Source organism: Pinus tabuliformis, chromosome X (assembly GCF_031772625.1).
Source record: "Pinus tabuliformis cultivar Carrire ecotype Pingquan chromosome X, CPIR1, whole genome shotgun sequence".
NCBI lineage: Eukaryota > Viridiplantae > Streptophyta > Pinopsida > Pinales > Pinaceae > Pinus > Pinus tabuliformis.
Window position 1 is genome coordinate 690,061,559 of NC_142308.1, and position 21,892 is coordinate 690,083,450.

The 21,892-nt window shown below is 40.4% G+C and overlaps 1 protein-coding gene across 5 annotated transcripts in view; it reads left to right on the plus strand.

Moving 5' to 3' along the window:
- Positions 1-21,892, plus strand: part of LOC149141853 (Asparagine synthase family protein) — a 414,294-nt gene that overhangs the window by 131,674 nt on the left and 260,728 nt on the right. For all 5 annotated transcript variants that reach the window (XM_089450144.1, XM_089450142.1, XM_089450145.1 and 2 more), the window contains one exon: positions 18,835-18,949. In XM_089450144.1, the coding sequence (XP_089306270.1) occupies positions 18,835-18,949 (115 nt within the window). The remainder of the gene's footprint in view (positions 1-18,834; positions 18,950-21,892) is intronic.

Here is a 21,892-nt window from a genome sequence, read left to right on the forward strand (position 1 = left end):
CCTAGGAGACCTAATGGGCTAGGCCTAGAAAAGGAGAGGGATTTGGATAAGAAAGGTTTAAGATGATTACTTTTGGTGGACAAGTGCCTAATCCTTTGGGGAGAAATTGAGTCAAGTAGAATTATGACTATGGACCTTTGAATTTTCTAGGTCAAGGAGGCCTCTGTTGAATTTTCTAAGTCTATCCGTTAGAAAATTAATCTGTGTTATGACGATTTATTTCTTCTACTTGTAAATTCTGAACAAGTTATTTAAAACATTTAAATACCGAAATAAACACAATACAGTCACAATGTCTACAGATCATCAACTGAAAGAAAACAAGCACACAAGTGACATCGTTATTTTTGGACAAATGTCCCCGGAAAAACCCAATGCAGGAAAACCGGTGAAACTATTTTGAGGGTCTATTATTATGCAGTATTTCCTTGAGTACAACTGGGTGCCTAACCGGCTCACCTGACAGAGAAAAATACACAGCAACAATACCTCTCTATTTGGAAATAGGTATTCAGAAAACTTGTCCACGAAACCCTCTCTAGCACAACTGAAGCTCAGCGCTAGCCTTTCTGGCCTCTGCGTCAGCCTCCTGCTGACTTTCGTCAGCCCCCGAACCCTCTGCGTCAGCCTCCTGTTGACCTGCATCAGCCCTAGTACCCTCTGCGTTAGCCCTTTGAGGCACTGCGCAACCTCTGGGACCCTCTACATCACTCCAGTAGCCTCTGCGTGGATGACGCAATCCCTCTGGGCTCTGTGTTATCTCTGCTAAGCTCTGTGTGGCCTGAACTAGTTGCTGCTCTCGCTCTCCTTGCTTCTGCGCTGGTCTCTCAGTACTGTCTCAGCCTCTCTGCCCAATACTCACTGCCCCTCACTGCTGATCATTGATTCAACTTTTCTTAGCAACCTCGCTCTAGCAAAATGAATCACTGATCACTCTGGTGTATTCTCCAACTGACCCTCAAGCCTCTTCTTATACTTTTTTCGTTGTTCCTTCAACGACTGAGATTAAATCTCTAATCAACGGTTAAGATTAGATTTGGCTTGATCCATGACTTTTGGAACCTTCTAACCCAATTTTATATTAATACACATTAATATTTTATTTTTCCTAAGTTTAGACCTAAGTCACTTGACACGGGGATTCAGGATTCGTAGGATTCGGGGATTCGAGTGTTGGATTTGGACACGTTGACCCCCCGGAACAGGACACGCAGGATTCATTATATACTATTTTATTAAAAATTAGATATTTCTTACACAAATTCTAATTAATGATACAAATTCATTGATTTCAAACATAGATCTTCATCTATAGCATGCATAGTACATACAAAATTGAAAATTCAAATACATGTCATTGTCAGTGGTCACATAAATCATGATTCATAATTCATAAATGAAAGACAACTTACAACTACAAGATAGTAAGATAAAGACACTGACAACTGTAGTTTTCTCATTAAGTCATCAAATCAAAATGTGTTACATAGGTAGTGCTGGTGCAATGCCAATGGCAAATAGAAATAGAAAATATAAAACAACTACATGTATACAAGCCTCAAGGCAATAGGTAGTCATCAATCCTCAGAGTCATCATCAAAATCAGCATCAATGTCCTCATCATCATGGTCACCACTGCTCTCCTCTGCATCCTCCTCCTCCCCTATATCCATAGTCACCTCTGCATCTGCTGGTGTGGAGGATGACCCCTCTAAATCATCAAATCTAACATGCTCTAGCACTGGATCATTGAGATACATGTTGGCCAATGCCAACTCAACACTGCTGTCCAGACCCATATCATCAGGAAAGACATCCCACATCTTTGTCTTTCCCCTCAACCACTCTTCCCTTTGCTTGTAAATAAGACGAAGGTTGGTGTGCACATACACCATTGTCTCTGCCCTGGACTGTTTAAGCCTGCTCTTCTTCACACTATACAAATTCCCATATGTGCTCCAATTCCTCTTGCAACAAGAGGATGAAGTCACCTGAGAGAGGAGCTTCATGGCTAACTGCTGAAGAGGAGGGCTTGTTGCCCCATGATTTGCCCACCAAGAATAGGGCTTCTTAGCCCCCCTGTCTCTAATCACATCATATCCTGCAAATCGACCAGTGCCAGTGGAAAACTCTGCAAAGGCATCCTCCACCTCATCAAGCAATGCACTATCCTGAAAAACCCGCCTGAATGCCTCTTTCCTCCCCTGTGAGATTTCACCATCCATGTGAGGAGGGAATCTGCAGGAAGGTCCACCATTCAGCCACTCATGGCTATAGTATTTTGGGTTCAATGAGTGAGCCAAACAATGTAAAGGTGTACAATTCTTGTCCCATCTGCTGACAAGAATATCCTGTATAGTATCACAGAAGGCCTCTGGTGATGTCTCATACTCGGGGCACTCACTCTGTAGAATAATGCTCCTCACAGACTCAATCATGGAATCCCATCCCTCATAAACCTCTCCTAGGATGGGTTTGTCTGTATCTGCAAATCGAAGCAAAGAAATGATAGGGTCCATGATCCGAATAATTAGATCTACCCTCTCCCACCAAGCATCATCTAGCACTGTGTCCTTCACTCTTTTAGAGGCTACCTGATCTGTCTTTCTCCAAAAAGACCAAAACTCAGAAATAACCATGGACCCAAGAGCGGTCTTGACCTCCCTCAACCTCTTCAACATCATGAATGAAGAGGCAAACCGTGTATCAACAATCTTCAACAATGATAGATTGGTGTACTCCTTGTAGATAGTGAGGGCATTTGTATGATTTTGCACAAAGTTACGGATATGTCGTGCATCCTCAATAATGTTACCAATCCAAAGCACATCAGAAGCAATGGATTTTAGTGCTAAGTTCAATGAATGGACAATGCAAGGTGTCCAAAACACTTGTGGATATTTAGCTTCCACAATCATGCCAGCAGCCTTGCAAACAGGTGCATTATCTGTAATGATTTGCACACAAGAATCAACACCTACATCTTCAATAACTTTAATAAATAACTCACCAATAAATTGTGCATCCTTGTATTCTCCAAGTGTATCCACTGTTTTCAAGAAAACTGGACCATTCAAGGAAGACACCATGAAGTTGATGATTGGGTGTCGTGCTGGATCTGTCCATCCATCAGAAACAATGCTAACCCCAGATGTTGGCCATGATGCTATAATAGGCTCAAGCATTTTTTGCACCTCTTTTTTTGCCTTCGTCAACAATGTGGTTCTCAGCTTCTCTGACCTAGGAGGCACATACCTTGATGGAGCCCCTTGAGTTAGAGCTCGACACATCTCAATAAATAGAGGTGAGCGTGCAACATTAAATGATATGAAGTTTTGATAGAAGAAGAAGGCAATGGTGAGATCAAGCTCTGCCCGTCTCTCTTTTTGGAAAATCTTGCCCATTGGACCAAGTGCAATTGCTCTTCTTTTTGCTGCTTGTCCCCCAACAAAAGTAGAACTCTCAAATGGAAATTTGGTGGTTCCTTTCCTCAAAAATGGAAGGGGGTTTTCATTCTTGGTTTTTTTTGATTTTGCAGCCACATTTTCCATACCAACATTGGACTCGTCCATTTCTTTCCTCTTTTATAAAGGAGCAGCTTTACAAGCTCCAATTCCACAACCTGGTAAAGCCAACAAATGGCCTTTCACACAGAAATATGTACTTTTGAAAGCAATGTGACAAAAGTTGCATCTCCATTGCACATTGCCTCCTCCCTTCGCCTTGGTGCTTGTCCCATCCTCTCTTGTGACATATTTCCACAAGGGATATTTCTCAATGTTGTCTTTAGGTCCTCCTCTTCCCTCAACATTACTTACAAAAGACTCTGATGATATTGGGGGAGGAGGGGCATCTCCAATGGAGACATTTTTCCCCTTCCTTTGCCCCCTAACTGCTACCTTTGATTGAGCCATGAATACTGTAAAAAAAATGAACAAAACATGCACAAATTTGTAAACAAAAAATCATATACAAACTGTTGTAATAGAATAAGAAATGCAAAAAAATGGAGCTGAAATGCACTTACCTAGTGCTTGAATCTCCTTGTCGAACGCTCTACTCCCTTAGCTCCTTGCCCACAGCTCAAACTATGCAAAATGAAATGAGAAACAATGTGAATGAATAAAGGAACAACGTGCTTTTTAACCCGCGGAAGTCATTTTTTGAGATACGAATCCTAGAATCGGGATTCGATGTGCCCGTATGGGATTCGTACGAATCTTGTTTGGACATGTTGAATCCTGTCCTGGGATTCGAATTCCCATCGAATTGTATTCGATTCGTATGATTCGGATTTGCCAGGGGTTTCAACGAATCCGGTTACTTAGGTTTAGACTTAGGAACTCCATTAAAAATATTAATTATTTTAATATCTCCCAAACCGGGTACAATTTGTCCAAACCATTTCTGGGTCTTGGAGATCTCATGTGCTTTAGCCTCTCCACCAATTTTCATGGCTAGAGCACATCCGATGCTACCCCAAATCAACACTCCCTCTTAGCGAGGACTGTGCTCTAGTAATACTCCACACTGAACATCACACTGATTATCCGACACCGGTACCTGTGCTGATGCTAGGCCTCCCCGCCCAACATCCTCTGCACTGCTGCATCTTATACTGCTGCCCATGGCTCTGCCACTGCCACTACTGCATCCGTACGACAACTCCCTCTGCATCTGTGTTGCTGCTGGTCCATCCTCCCAGCACTGCGTCCCCCTCTCATTATGCTGCATCTTGCTACTGCATTTCAACTCAGTTACTATGAAGTAAGTAACTGATCCACCCAACTTCTGACATCTCTGTCAGGCTAGAAACACTCTCGATGTTGAAGCTCCCTCTACCGCTAACAAGTGCTCCCTCTACTGACCTTTTCATGCTGCAACAACTCCTTGCATCTCGCACCGTTGCAAACCTCTCTGTGCCATCTTGCACCGTTGCAACACTCCTGTGCCTGTCGCACTGTTGCAACCTGCTAGCTTCGCGCTACCCGGGGACTCCTGCACTATAGCACTTTTTGCTGCTTCATCCGCATTCTTCTCTACCGACATCCGCCAGTCCTGCTACTCCTCTTTGGGGCTCTCATAGCAAGGTATAATCCAAGAGGTTGGGTACCTCAATGATCCTGCCCCTCATCGCCTATAGTCCTCCTGACTACAACTCGATGTCTCCCCACTTGTTATCAAGTGGCATATGAGCACTCATGGCACAATTGTCATCCTCCTCGACTTCTTTCTTCGCCTTCGCTGGCGTTGCCTTAGAGTCAGAAGCCTCTCCCTTACTCTTCTTCCTTGGACACTGGTTCGCATAGTGATCTAGTTCCCCACAATTGAAGTACTTGACCTTGGAGAGGTCCTTCTTCTTCCTCTTCTCTTGCTTTCCCGCAGATGCCAGAGCCACATCCTCTTCCTCTTCCTTCTTGATCTTGACCCCTTTGCTGCTACTCCCCGTCTTGGTCAGTAGTCTGATCTCTTCTTGACGAAGAGCCGCACACAGTTCTTCCCAATCTCGAAGACTCGCCCTGCCTATTATGCTCTGGACAAATGTCTCCCAATCCTCGGAGACTACATTAAGTGTGGTCCTCACCATCAACTCCTGATCCGGCGTGGCCCTTATGGATGTCAATTGGTCAGGGATCTCCTTCAACTGATCGAGAAAGACATCTATCTTCTCTCCCTTCTGCATCTGGTATGTCCTTAGCTGATTCTCCAGGAGCATCTTCCTTTGCACGAAAATATGCTGGTACAATGTCTTCAAAGTGTCCCACATCTCCTTTGCCATTTCCTTCTCGGCAATAGGTGGGACCACATGATCCTTGACCCCATCAAGGATGATGCACTTTGCCTTAGCCATTGCCTCCTCGTACCTTTCATTAGCTACGGGTCAATTGGTATGGCCATTACTCTCAAGGCAAAGTCCTTGATATGATGTCTGTCTAGAATGGACAAGATCCTGGCCTTCTAGACCACAAAGTTGGACGCTCCGTCTAGCCTGTCTTGATCTCTCAGCCCATTCACGACCATCTCGCTGCTCTTCTGTCGATTCCTTCGAGTCTCTCTACTTCCTGCCTGGAAGTTCTCGGTTCGACTCCTGCCGAGTGTCTCTACTTCCCGCCTCGAAGTTCTCGGTTCGACTCCTGCTGAGTCTCTCTACTTCCCCTCTGGAAGTTCTCGGTTCGACTCTTGTTGAGTCTTTCTGCTTCCCGTCTGGAAGTTTTCTTCTGGACTCCCTCTGAGTCTTCATTTCCCTCATGGAAATCTTTCTGCCAACTGTCAAGTTGCCCCTCTCCAATTGTCTGTGCAAATGCAACACTGATCCAGATTCCTTGGCTAGAAATCTGCCTTGGCAACAACTTCCTCTACCTTGGTCTTGCCCTATTAGGTACTGTTCTAACCACAATACCCCACCAGCTTCGCTCCCGCAAACTGCCCACAGCTTCCTTCGCCCCAGCAATTGAAGGATTGAGCCTCTTGGCTCTGCGCAATCCTGACATCGACAAAACACCTCCTTCAGCCATCTTCGTCAGCCCTCCTGGCCTCTGCGTGAGCTTCTCTCTGCCCTCCTCAGCTTTTGCGCTCGCCTCTCTCTGGCCTAGACTGATGACGCAGTCCCTCTGCACCAATCCTTCCTCTTTCGCTTCTACAAGGATCAACTATTGTCACTCGGGACAACTGATTCTGCTGCAAATGCTCTGCTTAGCTGATGCCTTCAGCTCTCCTGTGATCTGCAACCACGCTCTGATGCCATGTTGAATTTTCTAAGTCTATCCGTTATAAAATTAATCTGTATTCTGCTGGTTTATTTCTTTTACTTGTAAATTCTGAGCAAGTTACTTAAAACATTTAAATACCGAAATAAACACAATACAGTCACAACCAATGTTGCAGTTATCGTTATCGGGATAACATCGGCAAGGGAAAAAATCGTAAAATACAAAAATATTCATTTTTTTTCAATTTTTTTAATATCTAAAGCATCTACGACATAAAATAAATACATTGACACATAAATATGATAAAAGAACTAATATATAAGATGTGTAATATCATTTCTAGTGCTACATCACACATAACAGTGAATCATGTCCTGAATAGTAAGTCTTGACTCCTGAGTCTCAATTTAGCCTCAAAATATCAACAAAAAATATAATAATGTATCTCATATCATGAGTCATAATGTCATATACAATGAAATGAGCCAAATAACTAAAGTCTAATACTATTGATTTCCTCTGCCCCTCTTGCGAGAAAATGCAATAGCTTTCCCTTTCCCTCTAGATGTAGATGCCGGTGGAGTTGGTAGTGGACTCTGCTGTGCTCTAGAAGCTAAAGAACTAGGAGCTATAGGAGGTAGACCACGTCCTCTACTGGTGGCAGGGGTAGCCCGGGTAGGTGGTGTCACCTCCTCCTCCTGTTGCTCCTCCTCCTCCCCTTCTACGCCTTCCACTACCTCCTGCTCTAACCAATCATTGGCAGACTCCATGAGAGGCCTCTCGGCCTCAACCCTCCATGCAGCAGTGGTGTCAATCCCATCCAATGAGATGGCCTCCATATCAGGTATCCTCTCAAGTTGCCTCACCCACAATCGAAGATTGTAGTAGACATAGACCATGTCATTAAGTCGTTGGGACTCCAACCTGTACAAAGATCATGAAATAATAATTATAAAAAAATATATTGTTTAATGAATTCAAAAAATTAATTGGAAATTTGCAATATTTTAAGTTTTAACTTTTAAGTTTAACTTGTTGCGCTTCTTGTTGTGTATTTTTTCAAATACACTCCAGTTGCGCTCGCATCCTGAGGAGCTACATGTTTGGCTGAGGATTCAAATGGCAAGCTTTTGCAGATGGGGTACCCTGGCACCATACATTCTCCACCATGCATCTACAACAAAATTACAAATAAAATGTTAAACAATGTTAATTTTAGGTATGTTCTATGCTAGAGCAATTTATTTCAATTTTCACAGTTAGCTCATTATCTTTTCCAGATTAGCAATCACATTAGCATTAAAGTAAACTGTAGATAAAACATAGATATAAATCGCAGAAGACAAGCCAAGACAAGAGGACACAAGATGTGGCGCTAGTCAGGGACAAACCCCACAATGTGGGGAAACCCTTGATCAATTCTTCTTTTATGTTCTTCAAAGTTTAGTAGAGAAAGAGAGAGAGAGATAACACATTTACAATAGAAGTCAACACTTTGACTTATCTAGATAAGAGCATAGATCATCTCTAAGAAGATGATACATGAGATCAGTTGAAGACATGCTGGCTCAACTGATTCTCCAAGGTGACTCCTTCACCTATTGTTGTGCTGCATTTCGTCATCATGCTGCACCTCACCGCGCTACACCATGCTACACCCATCATCACTGTACTACATTATGTGCCATTGTTGCACCATGTTGCCTTCCCGGCAGTTCCGGCTGTTCTCGGCAGTTCCTGCAGTTCCAACAATTCTAGCAGTTCTGGCTTTTCTGAATTTTCTGGCAGTTCCGGCTTTTCCGACAGTTCCGGCTTTTTTGGCAGTTCCAGCTATTCTGGCTTTTTCGGCGTTTCCAGCTTTCTGGATCAGAGCAGCGTTATCCCTTAGGATCTCTTATCCTACTAAATCCCAAAGACAAGTAGAAAGAGAAAGAGATCCCAAGTGTGTCTTGAAATGACTTGAAGTCCTCTATATTTATACTAAAACGTAGATGATGAATAGGCATGTCTATTGGGCTTTTGAGCCTACTCAAGTTGCTAGTCGGCTTGATAATAATTCCATAATCAAAATAAATTCATAACTCCATGAATACTTATCGGAATCGGATGATCTTTAGATCAATCCTACACCTCTCGATGAGAGGGATCCAATAAAAATATCCGCTGCCATAAATAAGCTGACCCACATGGAGTTTGGCCCTAGTTGCCAATTTTAACAAATAAACATAAGGAAAAAATGAAATTTGAAAGTTGAAGCAAAGTATGAAGTTATGAACTTGAAGAGACAATGAAATTTGAAACAAACTAAAAAATACTTGGCATTTTAGTCGTCCTATCAGTCACAACCATCTCAAAGCCAAATGTGCCACCTGCCATCCTGTATGTCTCCATTTGTTTGGAGATTTCTATACGTTCTATTGGAGATTGCACCATCCTCTGAGTACAGGTTAAGAATCCATCCATGATCTCAGCATCAACTACGAACCCACATGGGTAAGAAAATGCGGGGTTCAGGTAGATCTCTGCAGCATGAATGGGACGATAGAGTGTGTTTTTCCATCGTTCATCAATCACTTCCCATAGGAGGAGTTGTTTCTGAAATCCCTAATCTCCCTTATCATCATAGTAGGCCGGAATGGATTGTTTGGCCCTGTCCATGGCCTCATACAAATAGCCCATTGTGGACTTCTGACCATCAACTAATCGAAGAACCTTTACCAAAGGTTCAGTAACGGTACACACCTCCTGCACTCTCACCCAGAGGTCTTCCTGGTATGAAACTAATTTGCATATGGCCTCTCCCTCTTGTTTGTGGCTCATTGTCAAAGCACGCCACTCCTCTGAAAGAAACATTCTCTTCACATCCCACAGAATTCAAGAGGGATTGAAGAGATATAAACTGATGGCAAACCGTGTAATGGTAGGGCGCACCAACTCCTTGTTGTTGGTGAATTTTCTCATCAAGCTAAGCACAGATGCATGATTATATATAAATTTTGTAATGCTTTTTGATGAGTCAACAATATCTTTGACAAAGGAAATTTTTCCTATGTCCTCCAACATCAAATCAATACAATGTGCAGCACAAGGTGTCCAAAATAAAGTAGGATGCCTCTCCATAAGCATCCTGCCAGCAACAACATAATTTGCAGCATTGTCCGTTATGACTTGGACAACATGTTCTGCACCCGCCTCCAAAATAATCACATCCAGCAAATCACATAAAGTTTTTGTATCTTTGATATGTGAAGATGCATCAACAGATTTCGTAAACGTTGTCCCCTTGGGACAACTAACCAAGAAGTTTATAAGGGTTCTCACCTTTTGGTCAGTCCAACCATCTGACATCACAGTGCATCCTGTATGTGCCCATGATGCCCTAAACTCCTCCAATCTTTTGGTGCAGTCAACCTTTTCATTTTGAAGAATCCGGCCTCTAAAGTCATCATAAGAAACGATTTTGTACCTTGGGCCAATAGTTGCAACAGCATCAACAACAGGCTGGAAAAATGGATTATTCTTTGCAACGCTGAAAGGAATATCACTCCAAAGGAGAAATTTGGCCAACAACTTGTCAGCTTTTTCTTTCTCAGTTTTTTTAAGCATTGAAGTGATAGATGGTTGTGAACCAGGCGTGGTTCTAGGAACAAAAAATGATGAGGCAGCTACCGGGTTGGTTGTAGATATTGATGCTAAAGTAGAACCAGTGCCACTTCCTTGTTCACCTGAGCCTAACACCCTCTTTGCTAGTTGCTTCTTCATTTCTGCTTTGGCCTCTCTCTCGTGCTTTAATTCTTCCAATGATCTCATGGCTCTTTGGATGATTTCCGGATTTGTATTTGTGCAAGGCCCTACATCAAATCCAGGGATTTGTGCAAGGTGATACTTCAATCTATAACCCCCTGACATATGATACCTACACAACTTGCAACTCAAGTTTATTTTATCAAACCCTCCATTGGGTTCACCAAATTCCCACAGAGGGTCCAATTTCCTTGGCATGTTTGTAACTTGGTTGAACTCTTGACTCTTGAGTTTTAAATTTGTAAAATGAAGTTTGAAGTCTGAACTTTGAAGTTGAACGATGAACCTATGGCAAAATAAGGATTGGAATTTACAAAAATTAAAAAAAATTACATACATGAGTAACATGACAAAATACATTGAATTTTTGACAATTTAACAAGCAAAAACAGTATCAAATCAATTCAAAAATATTTGATAAACAATGGGTTATCCAAAGTGATTCCAAACCCAACCAAAAAAAAAAAAAAAACCAAAACAAAACACATAAATCTGGTGCCCATACCGGTTTGCCGGAGAATATTGATCCTCTTCTCCTCAGCTCTTAATCCACCAGGGTTTTCGAGTCATTTTTCTCCTCCTCAGCTTCCAATCGACCAAGTTTTTTCTCCTAGGTCACTCCCAATCCACGCCGCTGCCGTTGTCTGTCCAAATGAATTAAAAAAATTTCGTTTTTTGGTGTTATAAACCTGCTATCCGCCGGCCCAGTGATAAATACTGATCGAATCGCGAATTTTTCGTTTTTATCGTGAGTTTTTGAAATTATTGCGATTTTTTCAGAAAAATAATGAAAAAAATATGTTTAAAAATCCAGCGATGATATTGTTAAATTTTAAAAATCGTGATAATCCGATATTATTGCGATAATATCGCGATTTTCGCATCACTGGTCTCAACATCTATAGATCATCAACTGAAAGAAAACAAGCACACATGTGACACCGTTATTTTTGGACAAATGTCCCCAGAAAATCCAAATGCGGGAAAACCGGTGCAACTATTCTGAGGGTCTATTATTATGCAGTATTTCTTTGAGTACAACTTTGTGCCTAACTGGCTCACCCGACAGAGAAAAATATATGGCAGCAATACCTCTCTATTCGGAAACAGGTATTTAGAAAACCTGTCCCACGAAACCCTATCCAGCACAATTGAAGTTCAGCGCTGGCCCTTTTGGCCTCTGCGTCAGCCGCAGGACCCTCTGCGTTAGCCCTCTGAGGCACTGTGCAGTCTCTGGGACCCTCTGCGTCACTCCAGTAGCCTCTGCGTGGATGACGTAGTCCCTTTGGCCTCTGCGCTGTCTCTGTTGGGCTCTACGTGGCCTGAACTGGATGCTGCTCTCGCTCTCCCTACTTCTGCGCTGGTCTCTCAGTACTGTCTCAGCCTCTCTGCCCAGTACTCACTGCCCCTCATTGCTGATCACTGATTTAATTTTGCTTAGCAACCCCGCTCTAGCAAAATGAATGACTGATCACTCTGGTGTATTCTCTAACTGACCCTCAAGCCTCTTCTTATACTTTTCTCGTTGGTCCTTCAACGACCGAGATTAAATCTCTAATCAACAACTAAGATTAGATTTGGCTTGATCCATGACTTTTGGAACCTTCTAACCCAGTTTTATATTAATATCCATTAATGTTTTATTTTTCCTAAGTTCAGACTTAGGAACTGTATTAAAATATTAATTATTTGAATATCTCCCAAACCGGGTACAAGCTATCCAAACCATTTCTGGGTTTTGGAGATCTCATGTGCTTTGGCCTCTTCACCAATTTTCATGGCTAAATCACATCCGATCCTACCCCAAATCAACAGCCTCAAACACAACTTTGCTTGGCACTATGGCAGCAGCAAAAGCAACTTCAAAGACTTTATACTTCGTTTTGCAAGATAAATGGCTTATCAAGATGAATTTCTTTAATGAAACATCCCTAGGAACATTCATTCATTATACATGGCCCATACATGAAGCATTCACTTTTTAGAAACAAAATTTCCACAACTTTGCATAAGAGATGCAACAAATAAGCCTTAGTATAGCGAAATCCTAGCAACAATGTATGTGACAAAATTACAAGGAAAGAATAGCATTATAATGTACTTACATGTATAAGAACATGTCCAACTATCCAAAAACTTGCCATCAAGAAGTTCCAAGACATATGAAAACTATCCAAACATCAAAATTCATTCCATGTTCCAAAAATTCTTCCTCCAAGAAGGATACTGGAAATCTCTAAGGAGATACAAGTTCCAAATCCAAGTGATGATGCTAAAATGAATCCTCATCACTTCTATTTATACACTTCTACTAAGTTCGATTTAGCTACTTGGGCCTACATTAGCCCCTAAAATAAAATAATGTGCAACACAACTAACTTTTGGTGACAAGCCCACCAAACTAGCTTATAAACAAAAGAATAATCCTCTCAAGAGGTCGAATGATCAATAATACATGTCGTTGGACCTTCTAAGAAGCTTGATGAAGTCCATAAGTGCCACAATGATGAATAGGACTCCCAAAAGTAGTGAACAAGCAGTTGGCCCCTTGTTCTCCAAATAATAAACCTATGGTGCTCCCAATGGGTGTGAGGGCAAACAAGTAATTTCATGGGTCTCCAAGTAGGTCGAAGATTCCTTTAGACCATCTGCAAGGGCTCAAATGATGGTGTAAGTGATGCAACATCAATATATAAGACCTGGATCATTTGCCAAGTGCATGGTACAACTGGGGGGCTGGCTGGGCATGGTGAATCGGGTGCATCTTCTTCGTTCAGAAGGTGAATCTCGAGCAATCTTTGAACATCTCTGGGGATCCATGGACTACTGTTTATTGTTGTGGAGGCCCATGGCTCTCTACACGCACCCTACATGTGCCAATGCAGCCCTTTGGAGGGTTAGGACCCCGTATAGGGAGACCAAACCCAAAATGGAGACCATCTGCAACCCTGCATAAGATCCAATGCGTCCTCTAGCCTTCCAATACAACAAGTCATCAAAGGAAATCGAGTTAAAAATCTTACAAACAATGGACAACAGGTTGGCACTTCACAATGGCATGCCCTTCCATAGTAGGCTTTGACATGTGCTAATGTCTTTAAACTCCAAATGGGGTTAACCAAGTATCCTGTTAAGTATTTTCTACTTTTGAATGGCCAGGTACATCCTTCAAAGGGTGGTGGCATGCGATAAATAGATGAATGGAGTAGGGAATGAAAGGAGCAACTCTGGGCCACATGCTGGGGTACAATGGTAGCTAATAAAAGGGAAGCCCACACTTGGGTATATAATGTATACGAGGGAGAAATCGTGGTGCATGAGGTGCCCCGACTTTGATTTTTCCACCTTTCTTTATATACCTTTTGCCTTTTATGATTTTTCTTTAATTAACTGCTCGGGGCTCAAGGGATAAGAGCATGATGTAAGGTATAGTAGTGGATACCCCGTTTAAGGTAGGGTGATTCATTGCCCACCAGGGGTTGGGATAATCATGGGTTCTTGAATAATAAAGGAGTATCATCTAAGGCCTATAAGATCTAGGGTGATGGCCATGATGATGGGGTAGAGCTCATGTATTAGCTTTTGCCCACGTGCTAAATGTGTTTGTCCCGACCATCGTTTGCATTTTGTGGTACATTTTCCTGTTGAATGTGGCCTGTTGCGCATATTTTGTCAAAGTTCCAAGGAAACGGAAGTGCCAAATTTTTTCAACATGATCGGGTCATCTACCAAAAATTTACATGTCATTGTAAACCCATTCTGCAAGTTATGTAATGTAAATGATCCTAGTAAGACCTTGAGTATATGTAACAACCTAGGTAAACCTATAATTTTGATGACGAATTTCATCCTAGGAGGTTTTTTAACCTCGCTGATTACTTGTGTTTCTAAACACGGCTAATCAGAAGAGTTTTCTCCCTCCAGATTAAAACCCCAAAGCTAGGGTGAAATTTATTTTCAGAATCTTAGGTGAGTCGTAGTGTTTTTAGTTGAGTCTGATGTAAAAGGATTTGGGAATAATTTAAGCTAGTTGGCTTAATTATCTTATTACAAATCACTTGGTCTACTAGATCATATTTTGTCATAGATGGGTTGTGTCTTATTCCCTTTTTGAGGGTTGTAAATGTAAAATCCCATGTATTAGAGGGTGGAAAAATAATTAAATCCCCTCATATGTAAATTAATTAATGTTTTTGGCAAAATAAATTTAAATCCTAAACCAAAAAAATATTTAATAGAGTCAAAATTAAATTGTCTTACGAAAATAATTCTCCAAGGAGAAAAATTTGTGGGTCTTAAAGAAATCAGTTTCTAAAGGTCTTCCACCAAGGTAATATTGTATATTTCAAGAATATTTGGACCCTTGGATCTTGGTGGTTAAGTCAAAGTCAAATTTTTGAGGAAATTAGCTTAAAATAATTAAATTTTTGCTAGTAAAAATGGAATTAAATGATAAATTCTAAAATTATTTAAAAATAAAAAATCAAGGGCCAAGATTAAAAGATCTTGAAGTGTTTATCAATGACCAATATTATTTTGATAAAGATCAAAGAAACTAGCTGTTATTTTTCCACTTGGAGGATAAATCTATAAATTAGAGAGTCATTTGAGTCTCTAGCATCTTGATCTCTGGCTAGAAAATTTCTGCTAAAGCAACTTTGTAACTATTGTCCTGTTGGGAACTATTTTTTCAATCATAATAAAGACTTTGAGGTGCAATTCAAGGTGTTCTTGCTTATTGATTTGTGATATGTGCTGACTACAAACATCTCTATGTTGTGTTGAATATTGGTAAGATTTGTTTTTTTCATTAGATAGAGATAAAACTATACTATTGATAGTTTTGGGCTAATCTTAGGTGGTTTGATTCCCCATGTGATTTAACAAATTATTTTTGAGATAAATTCATAGCGCTGGTAGGTACTTCAGTCCTTGGCCTCCAAGTTCACAAACTTGGGCAAGAATCACTGTTACTTGGATTTCAAATATTTATATGATGGATTAAATCATCGTTAAGGCTATATTATACGTTGGGGTTTCTAAAGTATTTTTAGCTATTCTTCAAAGAAAAAAAACTCCATAAAAAAATTTCTCTCAAGATTTTAAATTTTTTAAAACCCTTGTATATTTATAAATCTTGTAAATAAATTTGTAGATCTAACTCGTAAATTATTTTTTCTAACTTGGGTTTCGAGGATTTTTAGTATTTTGTATATATTTGGGGTTTGGGTGTTTTATTTTCATTTTTGCAGGTTGGATCAAGGGATCAAGAGGAAGAAGAACTATATCTAGGGCCTTGAGGGTAAGATCTAGCCTCTAGACACTTTTGCAGGATTGTTCATTGAAGATTTTGCGGCAAAATTCAGGTCCAAAGAAGGAAATTTTTTTGAGACAAGGGTTTCTGTTTTTGGCCTCCCCAGGACCAGATCCGACCCCTTCAAGCCCATCGTCAGCCTCCTTTTGGCCAGCGTCACCCCTAGAGCCCTTAGCGTCATATTTTTAGGCCGTTTTAGGGCTGGTAGTAGCCTTTAGGGACCTCGACCTTCCCTATTTGGCCATGTTTCAAAGGTATTAGGCTTCTTTAGGCCTAGCCGTGGGCCTAAGAGGCCTCGTCCTACCTCCTTCACCCTAGACGACAACCTTCTAGGCTTGCCGTGGAATTTTTGGCCCTTAAACCCTTGCTTTTCAACCCTTTTTGGCCAACGTCTAGCCTTGAGGTCATCTCCTCCTACAACGTTAGCCCTCTTGAGTCTCCTCTAGTCATTTCAGCCCCCGATTTGCCTTCCTAGCCTCTTTATCAAATTATGTTACTGTTTACATAGGTAGTGCAATGCCAATGGCAAATAGAAATAGCAAATACAAAACAACTACAACTACAAGTCTACAAGTATACAAGCCTCAAGGAAGTAGGTAGCTCATGACTCATGAGTCATCAATCCTCATAGTCATCGTCAAAATCAGTGTCACGTTCCTCATCATCATGGTCACCACTGCTCTCCTCTGCTGCATCCTCCTTTGTATCCAAAGTCATCTATGCATTTACTAGTGTGGAGGATGCCCCCTCTATAGTATCACCAACATCAAATCTGACAGGTTCTAGCACTTACCTGTTACTTGAATCTCCTTGAAAATGTTCGCACACCATTTGTTCTTTGCTCCCAAACACCCATAGCAAACCCACAACAAACTAAACAAGTGAATGTGCAAATAGAATGGGGAAATACGCCTTTATAACGCCGCGCGGGTTCTTGATTTCTAGATTCGAAGTGTCCTAATCGGGACACGTTCCAGATTCGAAGTGTCCTGATTGGGACACATTCCGGATTCGAAGTGTCCTGATCGGACACAACGTGTCCCGATTTTTGGACATGAATCCGCCCGAATCGTGTCCGATTCGCCAGATTCGGGACATGTAGGGCCTGGGGGACGAATCCGGTTTCATAGCTGATTTTCTATGTTGGATGAGCTTCTGGGACCGGGGAACTTTGGGAACTTGGGTATGAGTGTCAGGAATGGCTAGAAGTTTCCCCATAATTTACAGGAAACGGTTGATCAGGAGCGACAATATTTTATGATTAAAAAATAAAAAAATATAAAAAATAATTATATAATTTAAAATTCTTGTATTTTTAAACTTTTAAATTAACTTTAAATATAATAATATTAAAGATATTAATAATATCTATACAATAATAAAAATTTGTTTAGAACAACATTCGAGATTCATTGAAACATGTTTTACAATGCCATTAATTAAAACTAACCAAATATGTATACTTATTTTTGTTTTTTAATTATAGTAGGCATTGTTTTCTTATTTAATAAACATTTTATTTTTATTATAAAAGGGATACATGTAGACTTCCAATTGAACATAAAAAGAATCACAAATTTTCCTTATATTAAGTTATAGAATACACCTCTGGACGTTTTATATATGTCATAGTATTTCCCAGAAGAAAGATTGACAAAACAAAATTTTTAAATTTTATACCCAAATTCCATAACCAAGAAAAAGGACTTGTACTTCAAATATGCACAAATTGTGAAGAGATTTATCTTCTCTGAAATCACTTATATTGGAAATTGAAGTTGGAACAAGTTTGAAGAGGAGAATTAAACTTGATTGGAAGCTTAAAAACCAATTTATCCATTTCCATTCATTTCATAGGTCTTGACTCCACAAGTTTTTTTTTTCTTAAATCTTGCTTGCTGGTAAATGGAACTGTATCTCTCCTTCTAAAATCAATGGCTCACTCTATCAGCTCATTTCTACTGATCCCACTAAGTAGCCAAATACTCTTCCACATTATCTTGGTGCATGAATGCCTTCAACTAAATCCAATTAAAAAAGGAAACCCATTCAAAATAAAAACTATGAGTTGCATATTTCAATTCTGGAGGTTAATTCTCTTCCCTAGGCTTATTCTGGATGTTCGCACAGTGGGGCATTGAGGCTTCCATTAGTGGCTTCTCAACACGAGGTCGCACACACTATGCTAAGGAAATTACCAAGAAACAGAGTTACCCACCTCAGGTTGCGCACACTACAATCTATGCTAACAAAATTACCAAGAAACAGAGTTGCCCACCTCAGGTTGTGCACACCACACTCTATGCTAAGGAAATTAGCAAGAAACTATCACCTTCCCATTCTCGTGGCTGAACTATCACATTAATTATTCCCATACCTCGTATCATCCAACGTCTACGACAAAAAGGAATTCTACATACTGGCTGGATCAATGGGCGCATGGCCATTCCCACAGCTGGAAACGCTGAAAACACCACTCCCACGTTCCCCGATCAGAGTCTTCCATGTGCCAGAAATGTCCCCTCATTCCTGTTGTCGTTCTGCAGGAAAACGGAACGTTTCTCTCCTGTTTCACTGCTCACGGGAATGCACAAACTGCTGGAACGGGTTCCCTACATGTTGGGAGCGGTTCCTGTGTAACTAAGCTGATTTTAGAAATCCATCAATGGTTCATTGTTTCTTATAACATTTCATGGCATTAAATTTCTGCTGTGGGTTACTGCAATGCAAACTGTCTGAAACATTAACACTGATATTGTTCTACTTTCTTGCAGCATCGCTGATTGAATTATAATTAACTTTACTGGTTGTTCAAGATTTATTTTAAAGTCTCGATATTTAAATAACTAATTTCTGGCTTCTGAAGTGCGTGTCAACTAAGTCACCTTTTAAGAATTTAGATCATATTGATTATCATTTTCCCGATATTATCAATGAGATTCACTTCTGAACTTTTGGTTCTAGTTATCTTTGGCTATGATATTGATCCACCTACACGTGTACCAGATAATAGAAAAGGAGGAAAGGATAGCAAAATGTGCGCCGATTGCTGTTCTCTTCTCTGGTGGATTGGACTCAATGATATTAGCAGCTTTGTTGGACCAGTGCCTCGCTCCCAATTGTAAGTTGTTTTAGCTGATCTATGTATCTCCTTTTCAGTGTGGGTCTGTTTGCTTGCCAGATGGAATTTATTTTCCACATTTTTCCTTGAAACATTGTTGGTACCCTAGTTCTGTCTCCTTATTTCATATTATAGCAGTGATTCTCTTAAGTTCTGTTAAATGCCTAAAACAGTATCTTTTATGAAGAATCTTTTACTATTTTGAGAGCAAAGTCTCCGTCAAGGTGATTTTATGAAAAATTGTCGAGCTTTAACAAGAATAAATGGGTTATTTTTGAGGCAAATGGAAATTCCTTAGTTTTCTGAAACAGAGATTTGATAAGGGAAAAGGAAAATCATAGATCCGAATAGTGTAAAGAAGCTGAGCTGATTTTCATGGCAATGGGAAAGGTATATATACTTATTATTATAAGTTCATTCATGGGGGAATAAAGCTATACTCTCCTATATGGCAGGTCCACTATAAAAGGATATATTACATTGTATTAGAAATGTTGCTTAAATTGATGTTAATGATTAAGGGAAAATTGACAAGCCCCTAACTGTTGTGAGACCTATAATAATGTTAATAAAGGCTTACCTCAAGTACATCACAGTCCTTTTGCAACAATTCTTTCCCAGTTTAATGCTAAATGACTCGTACAAAGCTAAAATTTTGCTGCTGCTAGAGTACATTAACGAAAATTTATAGTGAAATGAGGAAAGATGGGGTAATTGTAATGTCCCTTTTCGAGAACAAAAGAAAAGAGAAATTTAATTTAATTATTTAATGACATCTTAAAGGTGATAGCAAGTAATTAAATTAAAATGGGGATTATAAGTGACTTTTGATTAAATTAAGAAATATAACTTATAAAGTCACTTTATTGTTAAAATGGTGACACATGGTATTTCAACAACCCATGGTATTTGGATGAGGGAAATTTATAAAAAGAAAGATAAGAGCTTATTGAAGGTATGGATGAGCATTGATGTTTTGTTAATTGCTTTGAGAGCTCTAGTAGCTATGGTGGGAGGGCGAAACCCTCATTATACTTCCTAGTTTCACTGTTGAAATACAGACCCTAGCTAGTGGCAATGGTTTCGGTGGTTATAAAACAAACCTAGCTAACCATTAACCTTCCAAGGAGTTTGTATTGGTCTAGCGAAGAGTTCGTTTATCCATCTTGTTGCCACAAAATCTAGCAGGCCCTGGAGAAGGGTACCTTACAAGGCTATCACTAGACCAAGTGACAACAATGAGGTAGTAGCCCACTGTCACCACGGCTACTACCCTTTGCTCTCTATGGATTTTCACCAATGGAAGGAGTCCCAGTAGGTAGGTCACCTAATATGTATTCTAAGCTTAGAGGTACAAGGTTACTAAAGGGCTTCCAAGGGAAAGTCACAATTTAGGTACAAGGCTCAGACTATGAAGAGGAGGAAATTTGCTTTCATTATAGAGGCCGAAAAAGGGCAATATAAGTCTTGGGGTTTGATTGGTGAGTTGTGAATTGGGGTGACTTGAGGTCAAGATGCCAAGAAAGAGTTTTCCACAATGTATTTTATCAAGGTTATGGCACATGAAACCCTCAAGAAGCCCTCAAGTTGAAGCTAAAAACCCTTGGCCATGGGGTTTTGAGGGTTAAAAACCCTAGCAACAACCTCTTAGAGGTCATTCTTGACATGCCACATACCTAATTAGGCCTCTAAGGCCTAGCTGCAACCCTAAAGGGGCTCATTCTCTTGCAAGTGATTTCTAGGCCTAATTCTTTATTTTGCAGTTGTAAGGAAATTTCTGATAAGGGTTTTCAGTGAATTTTCATGTATTTGGTCTATTTGCGGGCTCTTTGTTTTGCAAGCTTATCATCCATCAAGTAAGGTTTTCAAGGGCCAAAATTTGATTTGATTCATCATTCCAGCCCTTGGAGGCCTAGCCGCTAGCCTCAAGGCCATTTTTTAGACCTAGTCGCAGCCTTAAAAGTCCTCTAAACCCTAGCCATCTGTTTAATTTGCCATTCAAATGATTTTTTAAGGCTAATCCTTGTGTTTGCAGGAGCATTGCACTTGTTGGAGGCCCCACATTACTATTTGGAAGCCATTTTCCCTAGCTGCAGCCTTGGAAGGCGTTCTCTAGCTTGGCCGTGGGGTTTTTGGTGGTTGGTCCATCATATTTCAGACTTGCATTTATGGTTGCAGGTGTTGGGGAGCTCATCAAAGTGCATTCAAGGCCAAAACTAGCCTCATTAGTGCCTTGACTAGCTAAATCAGCTATGGGACAAACGTCTAGAGGCCTATAGAGTTTGATATCTTTCCTTATCTTCTCTTTCACCCAATGATGCAGTAATCGTTTTCGGGATATTATCGGCGAGGGGAAAAAATCGGAAAAAATCGTAAAAATCGGTAAAAATCAAGAAAAAATCGTAACATACAAAAATATTCATTTCTTTTTTCAATTTTTTTAATATCTAAAGCATCTACAACATAAAATAAATACATTGACATATAAATATGATAAAAGAACTAATATATAAGATGCTTAATATCATTTCTAGTGCTACATCACACATAACAGTGAATCATGTCCTGAATAGTAAGTCCTGACTCATGACTCCCAAGTCAGCCTCAAAATATCAACAAAAAATATAATAATGTATCTCATGAGTCATAATGTCATATACAATGAAATGAACCAAATAATTAAAGTCTAATACTACTGATTTCCTCTGCCCCTCTTGTGAGAAAATGCAATAGCTTTCCCTTTCCCTCTAGATGTAGATGCCGGTGGAGTTGGCAGTGGATTCTGTTGTGCTCTAGAAGCTGAAGAACTAAGAGCTATAGGAGGTAGACCACGTCCTCTATTGGTGGCAGGGGTAGCCCGGGTAGGTGGTGTCACCTCCTCTTCCTGTTGCTTCGCCTTCTCCTCCTCCTCCACTACCTCCTGCTCTAACCAATCATCGGCAG